The 12,077-nt window shown below is 47.0% G+C and overlaps 1 protein-coding gene across 1 annotated transcript in view; it reads left to right on the forward strand.

Moving 5' to 3' along the window:
- Positions 1 to 12,077, forward strand: part of DNAJC8 (DnaJ heat shock protein family (Hsp40) member C8) — a 285,178-nt gene that overhangs the window by 112,052 nt on the left and 161,049 nt on the right. Inside the window, exon 6 of the mRNA XM_069623065.1 lies at positions 1,220 to 1,291. Within this exon, the coding sequence (XP_069479166.1) occupies positions 1,220 to 1,291 (72 nt within the window). The remainder of the gene's footprint in view (positions 1 to 1,219; positions 1,292 to 12,077) is intronic.

A 12,077-nucleotide genomic window follows, 5' to 3' on the forward strand; every position in this document is an offset into this window, starting at 1 on the left:
GCCGAGGGGTAGTGAAAGTTTAACAAGGAGGGATTCACATGATGGAATGCATGTCTGGGAATCAACGAGTGAGACAGAGAAGTGAGATTTGAAAAGGACTGCCACGTTTGGAACATAGTTTATCACAAGGAAAATAGCAGAAAATAAAAACAGAAGCACAGGGGGCTCCCAGCCACACTGCAGAGAAGGTGCTGTGTTTAAATAGATACCATCAAACTAGGAGCAAAGTATTTCCCCAGGAAAGAGTTACAAAAAGAAATAAAGTATCTCAAAAGATAGGGTAAAAGAATGAATGAGTGTCGAAAAAGGATCCCACTCAGGGGAACAGACCAAACATCCATAAATCCAGCAAAAAGTACTGAGGGACTGCCGTGTGAAGGAGATTATGCATAAAAATGAAAATCTACACTAACAGTAGTACTGTAATGAAAGATGTCATTTTTATTACTTGCCGGTTTCTGACTCGTGTTCTGCTATGTGTTAGCTGTACTACACAACTCCTTAGTTCAGCCTTCCTACTTGGTCACAACTTCTTAAGTGAAGTGGCGTTGCTCAACTGGGTTGTACAAGACCTTGCTATAACCCTAGGTTGGTGTTTTCAAGTCCTATCCCAGATAACCTTTGAAAAACCCTCCTAACAGTATGCAACACAGTTACAGTACTGGTATTTGTACATGCAATTTTTGTAATGTGTAAGAAGTAATTTGTGTATTATTATATTGGGAAGTATTTAAAAAAAGATGAACTATTTCTGGAATGTACTAGTGTTTGAAACCTTGAAATGTACCAATATGTTTATTCAACTTTGGAAATGTCATTATTGTAGTGTCCAATTACAGTGTGTGAATTGACCACGGGTACAAAAGTATTATGTTCTAAATTCCACTTGACAAAGGCATAACCATTCATCAATTCTTTGACCAGTGCTGCTATTGTGCTACTTAATTGATATTGTTTCCCTTTACTTTCGCAATCGCAAACTTTGTAAATGCACTTTTATAAGTTGTCAACGTTCATCTCAGTTGCTCCCTCTAGTTGAAGTGGAGCCTTTTTTGGTTTATGCTATGAACTTCTATGCTGATTCCCATAACTTCCTGCAACCAGGAATGGTGCTCTGATTTTCAGTCCACTGGGCCCTCTCTCAGCATGAAAGATGTATAAAATAACATCTTTTACCATGACCACAGTTAATTGTTGCTAACCTTGTATTTTATTTTAGGTAAAAGAAAAAAGAAAGGCATTGAAAAAGGAAGGCAAGCCAACCGTTGTAGAAGAAGATGATCCAGAAGTTGTACGTGAGAGATCTTTGTACAGAGATATTTTACAGGGAACACATTCTGGCATTTGTGAACACCTGAGTAAACTTCTAGGATGCAGGAAAACTTGCAAAATAAAAACATTTTAACAAGTCTTTTCAGTGCAGAGATGGGCCTTGTATGTGATTTGTGATTGAACCTTAAAGGCATAGCCAGTGAACACCTAAATGCCCTGCTCAGCCCTGTCCTTTCTTTTTGAAGCCTGTCTTGAGACTATCCCTGTAAACAATGGCTTATTTTAAGTATTGCTTCTCCTTTCCTTTTTTCTCCATTTCTTGATTTGCAGGTTTTTTTATTGGACTTTACTTTAGCTTTCACCTAGGCAGAATACACTTAATAAGATTTTCAGACAACATCCTTGTTTTTTCCTTTCTTTTCTCATGGCGCCTCTGTTCGAAATGTTTTTCAAGCCTTAAGTGTGGCGGGAAGATGCAGGTTCTCGCTGCTTTCAGCTACCACGTTGGTGCCTTCCACCTGTTTTGGGGTATGATGAATCGGAAAAAGCTGTCCCGTAGACATTAAGGAGAAGCGAGGTTGGACACCTCCAGTAAAGCATCAGTACTTAACGATTTCTGCAATGCAGGCTCATCGAAGACTGAACAGACTCCTCTTAGAATTATTACTTGTATGGGTATTCAATATCAAATGGCCTTTATTCAACGTTAGTCTTATGGCATATAACATTAATTACATGCTAAGCAGATAGGATGCCCTATGCACTGAAAGACTCAATAAATGTGTTTCAGAAAATTGCATGCTGAGGACCAGAGAGTGTTAAAAATATATCATTTTAGTCTGTTACAAATTCTTAAACATCATTTCAAAACTATTTCAAACATATATTTTTTGTAAACGTTTTTTTTGTGCAAATATTTCTCCTATGCATAAATCGCTAATACACAATTCAACCATTCATTTTCACAGCCAAAATCTGGTTTAGATACAGACTTTCTAAATAACTTTTGCAGTAGTAATATTCCTACTGTGACAGTCCACCATTGTACATCAACTACAAGTATCCAAGATTATTCAAGTAGTATTCCTCTCATCATTGGATTTCCTTTTTTATAGTTTCGACTTGACATCAATTGGCCAGATTTTTCATAAGCATTGGTCAGTGTCTTCTTCAGGATTAGTAGACTTATTCAAAGGCTTTATCAATGCTACAACATATGAAACAGCACAATTTAGAACATTTAAAATTGCTTAAAAACATAGACCACATTAATTATTAAAAAAAACAATCTCTGAACAACCTCAGTATGCTACCGGTATTTCATGGGTGGGGAGCAAACTCAAATTTAGTATATACTCAAACCCAAAATGCTCGGGGTTAGTTAACCTTACTATGCAAAAGAGGGTAAATAAATTACCATTATAAACGTGGGCCAATCCGTCCCCAACTGTCTTCAAATAGAAACCTGGAAAGCACCCTTGCTGTACATTCCTGCTATAGCTCAAACGTTAGCACTAACAAACTTATCCCCCAAGAGTGCGAAATAGAAGAACGGTTAAAAATCAAGAAAGAAGGCAATTTCATCTATTGATTTTATTTATTTATAGAGCGCTTTACACCAAGGCGCTGTACAATGGAACAGATTACAAAAAACCAACACTTAACAATGGGAGCAAAATTTACATTTGAATCATTCAACAAAACAGTGCAAAGAACAATTAACTGAGGGGGGTAGAAAGGAGAGGGAAGAGGTGGGGAGGAGAGGGAGTTAGACAGGTCGAGGGAAAGTGGAAGAGGAAGAGAGGAGTTGGAAAGGGGAGAGAGGAATCGGGTGATAGGGGAAGTTTTTAAGGGCGACAATGGAGGAGGAGGGATTTAAGGGAAGTGCGAAATGAGGCGAAGGTCGTAGTAGAGCGGATTGTAAGAGGGAGTAAGTTCCACTGCATAGGTGCAAGGAGTTGGTATGAGCCGAAACGGGAGGAAGCACAGGGGGAAGGAGGAACAGTGAGGAGGAAATGGTCAGCGGAGCGAAGGGGGCGGGATGGGAAGTAGGAGAGAAGGGAGGAGAGATAAGGAGGAGCAAGACCATAGAGGGATTTGAAGACCATGTAGAGAAAGTGGAATTTAAGCTGTGAGTGGAAAGGTAGCCAGCCAAGGTAAGGGAGTGAGGAAGAGTTGGAGTCACGAGAGGTAAGGAGACAGAGGGTACGCACAGCAGAGTGGTATATGGATTTAAGAGGGGCAAGTTGATATGCGGGAAGTCCAAAGATTAGAGAAGAGCAGTAGAAGAGGCGGGAGAAGATGACGGAGGAAATTAGGAGTTTGGTGGCGTGGAATGTGAGGGAGGAACGGATTTTGCGTATATTGTAGAGGTGGTATCGGCAGGTCGGGAGGTGAGTGAAATGTGTTGTGAGAAGGTGAGAGAGGAATCAAAAAGAACACCTAGATTGCGAGCTTGGGGGGAAATCTGGAGATTAGAGGGAGGAAAGTGAATGAAAGGAGGAGGGGAGGGAGGGGGGAAGAGAATTGGAGGGGAAGAAAAGGACTTCGGTTTTATCGGTGTTAAGAGAGAAAGCGGGAGGACATCCAGTTCTTGATAGCAGTGAGGCAGGAGGAGAGTTTAAGGTGGAGGTCAGGTGTGAAGGAGGAGAAAGAAAGAAAGAGTTCAGTATCGTCAGCATAGAAGTGATGGGAAATGCCAAACGAGGAGATAACAGGGGCAATGAGAGAGGTGTAAAGAGAGAAAAGGAAAGGACCAAGTACAGAGCCTTGAGGAACACCGTAGATAAGAGGGAAGGAGAGGACTGGCCTCCCATGAAACAGCAAAGGAACGGGAGGAGAGGTAGGAGGATAGCCATTTTAGAACAGGGCCTTTAAATCCGAAGGAGGAAAGAGTATGGCGTAGGAGTGGATGGTCGACAGTGTCAAAAGCTGCAGAGAGATCAAGTAGAATAAAGATAGAGGATTGCTTAGCATGACGAGCAGAGAGGAGTGAGTTAAGGATAGAGGTGAGGGCAGTTTCATGGAATGTTTGGACGGAAGCCAGATTGGAATGGAGGAAGGAGAGGAGGAAGTAACAAAGGATGAGAGTTGAGAGTAGGCAATGCACTCAAGAAGCTTAGAAAGGAAAGGTAGAAGAGAGATAGGTCTGTAATTAGCAGTGAGAAGTGGATCGGCAGAGGGTTTCTTTAGAATAGGAATAATCGTTGCGTGTTTGAACGTAGAGGGAAAGGTTGATGAGGAGAAGCAGGAGTTGAAGGTGGTAAGGTAAGGGATAAGAAGAGGGTAGATCTTGGGGAGAGGGTCAGAGGGGGCGGACGTGGGGTGGGCTTTGGATAGAAGGGAGGAGACTTCAGAAGGGGAAACAGGTGAGAAGATGGACATAGTAGAAGAGGGAGGAGAGGGGGGAGTCAGAGAGGGAGTTAATTTTTTGCCGGAGTGTGAGGATTTTGGAGGAGAAAAAAGTGGCAGTCAGAAGGAGAGTGTGGAGTTGGTCGCGGGAATCAGGAGTTGGAGGAGAGAGAAGACGGGAGAGAGTTTGAAAAATCCGACGAGGGTGGGGGGGGGCTTGAGACTGGAGAAGGTTAGAGTAGTAGGAGGATTTAGCTGCTGCAAGACAAGAGTTGTAAAGTGCATGGTAAGAAAAGTAAGAAGTTTGATTTGAAAGCGAGGGAGTTTTGAGCCAGAGTGTGTCTAACCGCTGGAGAATGTGACGCATAGAACAGAGATGGGAGGTAAGCCAGGGTTGGGAAGGCTTCGAGTAGGATGAAAGAGGGTAAAGTTGATCTAGGACAGTGGAGATAGAAGAGGAAAGGGAAGAGAGAGCATTTTCCGCAGAGAGTAGAGCAAAGTCATGGGGAGATGGAAGAGAAGCTGATCAAGTGTCAGAAAAGAGGGTAGCGTCAAAATTACGAAGGTCACGACGCGAGTAGATTGGAGGGAAGGGATTAGCAGTAGTGGAGTGCGAGAGAGGAGATGGTGAGAATGAGAGTAAAGCATAGTCTGAGAGATAAACAGGAAGAGAAGAGACAGGGGAGGAGGGATAGGAGGAATTGAAGATCAGGTCAAGAGTTGACCCAGTGGAATGAGTAGGGGGTGAGGGAAGCGGGGAGAGGAGGTAGGAGTTGAGGATGGAGAGGAGGGGAGAAGATTGAGGGGGAGAAGGAAGTTGGATATTAAAGTCGCCAAGTACAGTTGGAGGAGAGGGGGAGGGAGAGATGAGTGATAGGTGATCTAGGTCTTCATAGAAGGTAGAGAGGGCCAGGGGGGCGATAGATGATCAGGAAGGAAATAGGGTGGGGAGTGGAGAATCTCTTGTAGAGGAATTCAAAGGAAGGGAAAGAGGGGAGAGTTAGAGAGGAGGAAGAGGAGGAGATGTATTTTGGTTGGTACAGGAGACCGACGCCTCCGCTAAGGCCAGAGGGGTGGGGGGTGTGAATGAAGGAGGAGTAGGAGGAGGTTGTCAAGGATGCAGGGACAGAGGTGTTATGAGGGGGACTCCAGGTTTCAGTAAGTCAGAGGAAATGAAGGTTGCGGCGAAAGAACAAATCCAGGGTAGCTGCAGTTTTATTACAGATGGATCTGGCGTTCCAGAGAGCAGTGTTCATGAGGGCAGAGTGGTTGGCAGTGGGGGGGGGGTAAAGAAGGTTAGGGCGGTGAGAGAAGGACTGGGGGTAACTGGAGGAGCAAGGGTGATGATAGTGAAGAGGACTAGGCATTAGGACTAGGAGGAGAGAGGAGAGAAGAAGGGAAAGGGGAAGGAGGAAGGGTGGAGAGAGGGGGGAAGAGTGAGGTGGAAGGGAGTTATGGAAGATCGCATACCAAAGCACAAGGAGAGGGACAAGTAGAGAAGGGCCGTAGTTGTAGGAGTTAAGAATGTGGCGGGTAGAGACCAGTAAGGCAGTTACAGAAGGGAGAGGCAGTGGACAATGAAGGATCAGGAGAGAAGGGGGAGTATAAAGCGACAGGAGGGGGATACGGGATGGCGCCAAAGGTGGACACAAGTCCAGTGATTAAAGTTGGTAGGTAAGGACAGTAGAGACAGAGGGAGCAAGCACACGGAATAGAAATTGGAGTAGTCCAGGTACAGAATGGCGCCAAAAGTGGACTCGGGGCCAATGATGAGAAACGTCCGAGGGAGCAGGTAGAGAGGCGGTAGTCGTGTCACCCGGACCCCGTGTGATGGCGGAGGGGCTCTGGGGCAGTGTGGAGTGGAGAGGCGACTGCCGCTTCGCCCGGACCCCGTGTGAAGCAGGAGGGGCTCCGGGTGCAATGAGGAGCAGAGAGGTGGCTGCCGCTTCACCCGGGCCCCGTGTGATGCAGGAGGGGCTCCGGGGCAGCGAGGAGTGGAGAGGTGGCTGCCGCATCACCCGAACCCCGTGTGATGCAGGAGGGGGCTCCGGGGGCAGCAAGGAGTGTATAGGTGGCTGCCGCTTCACCCGGGCCCCGTGTGATGCAGGAGGGGCAGCGAGGAGCGGAGAAGTGGCTGCCGCCTCACCCGGACCCTGTGTGCTGCAGGAGGGGCTCCGGGGGCAGCAAGGAGTGGAGAGGTGGCTGCCGCCGCCTCACCCGGACCCCGTGTGCTGCAGGAGGGGTTCAGGGGGCAGCAAGGAGTGGAGAGGCGGCTGTCGCTTCACCCGGACCCCGTGTGCTGCAGGAGGGGCTCCAGGGGCAGATTGGCAGCTGCCGCTTCACCTGAACCCCGTGTGCTGCAGGAGGGGCTCCGGGGGCAGCGAGGAGCGGAGAGGTGGCTGCCGCTTCACCTGGACCCCGTGTGAAGCAGGAGGGGCTCCGGGGGCAGCATGGAGAGAGGGGGTCTCAGGAGGGATCACCCGAACACAGCCTTTGACCGAGACCAACTCACCCAGGCTCTGGCCAGCGAAGAGAAGGCTCCAGGGGCTAAGAGGAGGTCTTGAGGTCCCGATTCAGGTTCCGCGATCGGCTGCAAACTCGCACGGGCCCACACTGTGAAGGGTCTCCAGGGCAACGTGAGGCGAGGGGGCTAATAAAAAGGGCCCAGTGTGGAGGCTCAGGGAGTTGGAGCCGGCGCCAGGCGTGTCACGGCAGGAGGAGTGGATCGCCGCTCAGGATGTCCGCAGGGCGGGAAGGTGGGAAGGATCTCATAGGGTCGGCTTACAGCAGAGTAGGAGAAGGCCAAGTCTCACGTCTCCACTCGAAAAAAACACACAAGGCGGATCCGATTTCTGTTGGAAAGACCGTCGGAGGAGCCCCAGTAGTTAAGGAACAGGAACGTAGAAAGAAAAGGGGTAAAATTGCTGTTTAGATTGTTTTAATTTAAAATGATTCAGCCTGAATGAGGAGACGCTGGCTCAGGCAGCCATGCTCATGCGCCCCTATACCTTTTTAAACATCCTTTTTATGAAAAAATCTATTTTTGCAACATTCCAAAAAAAAGTCTGGTTCTAGTGGTTTCACACTGTTTCTTCTCACTAGCGTTCGCTAAGTGAATACAAATTTTCTATTTCCACTTCGGAGGCCAAGTATTCAGCTAAGTATGCTTCCTGCAGACTTTGAAAAAAGTATAATCAATAGATTCAAAATTATGGCTAAAGCATAGTATGTTACTTATTTGCAATAGCGATGTTAAATCATTATGCTCTAGATCTGTAGAATGCTAATCGCTGTAAAGGGGTGTCGAATTTTGCACAAAAGGCATTTTACCTTCACTAAGCATCTCGTGGAACACGACGCGTAGTTCTGTCTCCATCTGACTCAGATTCTTCATAGGAATAAAGGAGAAGCCCTTTTCCAAAAGTGAGCTTTCTTCTGATGAAAGTGTCCTATTAGAGAGGTTAAATACCACGGGAGGTGAACTTACTGTCATGAGCCACTTCCTGAAACACCCCCCTCCCTGTCCCCCCCCCCCCCCCCCCGGCAGGCCCATGGTTCATGAGGGGTCTCGGCTCGGGCCCCCAACAAGCTTGGGCATCCTTTGCCTAGGCCCTCTTGGGGCCAGTCCTGGCGCCGTTGGCGCCAGGCTCATACTTAGTGAAGACTTGTGCTTGGGAACTACTTTATTTCAATGCCAGTCAACATGGAGGCATCCACATAGCTTGGCTCCTTGGAACCAAGCTATGCGGTATAGTGTTTTGGGTGTGGTAGCCTAGGGACTATTTTACCTGGACTACTTTCTTGATGCTATTTAAACCACACCCGACTTGGAGAACACGCTTCGCGTTACTTTGCAATCCTACAACGTGACGCTCATCGTCTTGAGCAGCATCTGCAAACCTCGGAAGAACAGCACCTGAAAAACAAAAGGGACATCGTTGTTAGCAGCAGCTTACCTGTGATTCCACCGCTAGCTGCCCTCTGCTCCTGCAAACAGCATCCAAGGAAGAGCGAGCCTCCCGGACCGTCGGATCTGCAAAAGGAGAGAAACAAGACATTAGACATTTACAATTGTGCCGGCAGCTTACCTCTCAAGTCGCCCATCGACCAGCACCGCCTTGGAACTTCTTGCTCCGGGTGAGCACCGCAACCTATGGGAACAAAAGACAACAGGTTAGCAAAGGCAATGCATCATAGCGCTGCGCATAGCGCCTACTTACCGCATCAAGGCGCTCTCGAAACACCATCACCTGCCGGTGAGTCCAAATTCAGCCAACGTTCCACAGGGAGCTTCCGCGCACCCAAGGAGAGAGAAAAGACGACATTGAATCCAAGAAACGCTTACAGTAGAACATTAATGAGACCTACCTGAAAGACTCTAAAGGGCAGCATCGGTGAAGTAACTAGATTGCATTCGCCCACAAAGGACAATGCACCCCTGCCAAGAAGGCAAGACGGAGAGCATGCCAAAACCCATAAGGTGAGGAAAGGTCCAGGGAGGGGCTGCGGGCGTACAGGGTGTTGGGAGGCTCTTACCCCAGTTGCCCAGTCTTGAACATTGCCCACCTGTTTTCCAGGCAGAACATCCCCGCTGATTATACCAGGGAGCGGCTGAGAAGGGCACCAGAGTCCCCACAGCTGGGTGGTGTCCTCGTGGATACCAGGTGAGCGCAACACCTTCTGTAAGACCTTCTTCTCGTTTCAAACACAAGTTTTGTAGGTCCTACCTGCTGGGGTGGAAAAGAGAGTTCCTGGGGAGGGAAGGGCAAACCTTGACCTTGCATATTGAACCCTTGAGGATAGCCGTACGGGGGGAAATAAGGGAAGACATTTTGAAAACCTCTCCTGCCTCCTCTCGCATGTCCTCTATTTCTCTGTCTAGAGTTGTACTGGTTGCCTCTTGGACCCTTCTGGCTACCGTCTCCGTCATCTGAAGATGTGTCGGAGAAGGTCACTCGCTTGTTCTAGGAAGTGCGCCCGTAGTACCATTGTCTTGATCCTTCCAATATTGTGGTCCTTGGTAGTCGGGGCTCAAGTAGGGATATGCTAGCTCCTTGATATCCTTAGCCAATTTTTCCATTGTTTGAGTTATTTTAATAAACTCATTAACTTGTTTTTCAATGGTTTCAAATTTTTCTTTGATGTTCAATATAGTTTTGTCTTTCACACCCCCCCCCCCCCCCCCCGCACCCCTCTCTGTTTTAGCTAACTACAGTTGAATTGGGCAGCGGCGAAGCACGAATATCTTGGTTAGCTAGATGCCTAGTAAAGGTAAAAATGCCTTTTTGTTTTGTCCAAATTTGACACGCCTTTACAACTATTGGCACTCTATGATATGTTTGTTAGAGCTATCATTTGAGCTATAGCAGGAATGTACAGCAAGGGTGCTTTCCAGGTTTCTATTTGAAGACAGTTGGGGACTGATTGGCCAACGTTTATAATGGTAATTTATTTACCCTCTTTTGCATAGGGAGGTTAACTAACCCCTAACTTTTTGGTTTTGAGTATATACTAAATTTGAGTTTGTTCCCCACCCATGAAATAACCGTAGCATACTGAGTTTGTTCAGAGATTGTGTTTTTTAATAATGTCTGTTTTTAAGCAATTTTAGAAGTTCTAAATTGTGTTGTTGTTTGATATGTTGTAGCATTTCTAAAGCCTTTGAATAAGTCTACTAATCCTGAAGAAGACGTTGACCAATGGTTATGAAAAATCTGGCCAATTGATGTCAAGTTGAAACTATAAAAAAGGAAATCCAATGATTAGAGGAATACTACTAGAATAATCTTGGATACTTGTACTTGATGTACAATGGTGGACTGTCACAGTAGGAATATTGCTACTGCAAAAGTTATTTAGAAAGTCTTCATCTAAACCAGATTTTGGCTGTGGAAATGAATGGTTGAATTGTGTATTAGCGATTTATGCATAGGAGAAATGTTTACACAAAAATGCGTTATTTGCACACACAAAAGTTTGTTTACAAAAAATGTTTGTTTGAAATGAATTGTTTTGAAATGATTTTTATGAATTTGTAACAGAATAAAAGGATATATTTTTAATAATGAACACTCTCTGGTCCTCGGCATGCAATTTTCTGAAACACATTTGAGTCTTTCAGTGCATAAGGCATCCTATCTATTTAGCATATATTGAACGTACTCCAGATGCCCATGTTGGGGTCCCCACCTTTTGTTTTTGGATACAACATTAATTACACAAATAGGTTTAGTAAAATTTGATAAATACATCCAGTAGATGAACATAAAACATAATGCCACCATATTGAAAATATAACCTGCTTGAAGGTCAGGAAACATTGAAAAGCATCCCATAAAACACTTCAATCATGCAAAGTATTAAAATATCATGCCTTACAAAGCCAAGCCGGAATAACAAATTTGGCATTAAAATATACTGTTTGGATTCCAAGATGGCGGCCGTGAGAGGAAGACGTGTTTGAGCGTCGCTCCATCTCTCCCCCCCCCCCCCACCCGTGCCGCGACACTGAAGATTGACAATAAAGCGGATTAAACGCTTCAAACATAGCGCTCCCGGCAGGCAACAAACAACGGAAGGACAGACCTCCACTGCGGCTCCCCCGATGCACACCGCACCAGTGTAAATCTCGCAATCGGAGCGACGCAGGAAGACCAGCTAACGCCCGTTAGTGTGAGCCTGCGAGCCTTCCTCCCAGAGCACGAATCAATAGAGGCGAGCGGAGAGACCCAAACCGAGGAAGCAGAGAGCAATACACCTCCAAGAGGAACACTGTCGGAGAACTCAGGGAAGGGGGTCAGGCGACCACCCACACCCCAAAGCGAGCACATAGGCCTTCAGGCGGTTGGTGTGATAGACATAGGCGAGAGTACAGAGGAACGGAAAAGAGACGTTCTGTACTCTCGCCCCCAACGAGGAACGTCGGACCGGCAACCAAGCCCAGAGAAAGACTCGGATAATCCGGACCGTCAAACCAGGCGAAACAAAGACTAGGCACCGGCAGGGCCCGGGGGGACCGGAGAGAGCCACGCCGCTGCTCCGACGCCACACTGAGGGAGCAGCTGCACAACACGCCCCTACAGTAAAAGAGGGTGCATCTGCCAGGCAACACGCCACCAACAGAGCACCTCCAAAGGCGGCGAGCGATTAAAAAAACATGTTAAGGAGCATCCTGCTTCAAGCATCAACTGCCTTTCCTGCAAGCTGAATAACTTGGCCAGACAACGGCCGTATAAGCATAACTAACCTGGGGGCCTACATTGACCAGCCCTCCACTGGGGCAGAAAGACAGAGGCCGGACGTATACACAGGAGGGGAACCCAGACATGCAACTGCATTGCAGAAGCAAGGGAACGAGGGGATACCACGGGCTCCCTATCACGCTCCAGCAAAGTAAAGGGACTTCGGACCAGGCACTGCAGGGATCGGGAACCATGCTGCATGTAGCAAACGGC

This window comes from Ambystoma mexicanum, chromosome 11 (assembly GCF_040938575.1).
Source record: "Ambystoma mexicanum isolate Mex_15411 chromosome 11, UKY_AmexF1_1, whole genome shotgun sequence".
In the NCBI taxonomy this organism is placed as follows: domain Eukaryota; kingdom Metazoa; phylum Chordata; class Amphibia; order Caudata; family Ambystomatidae; genus Ambystoma; species Ambystoma mexicanum.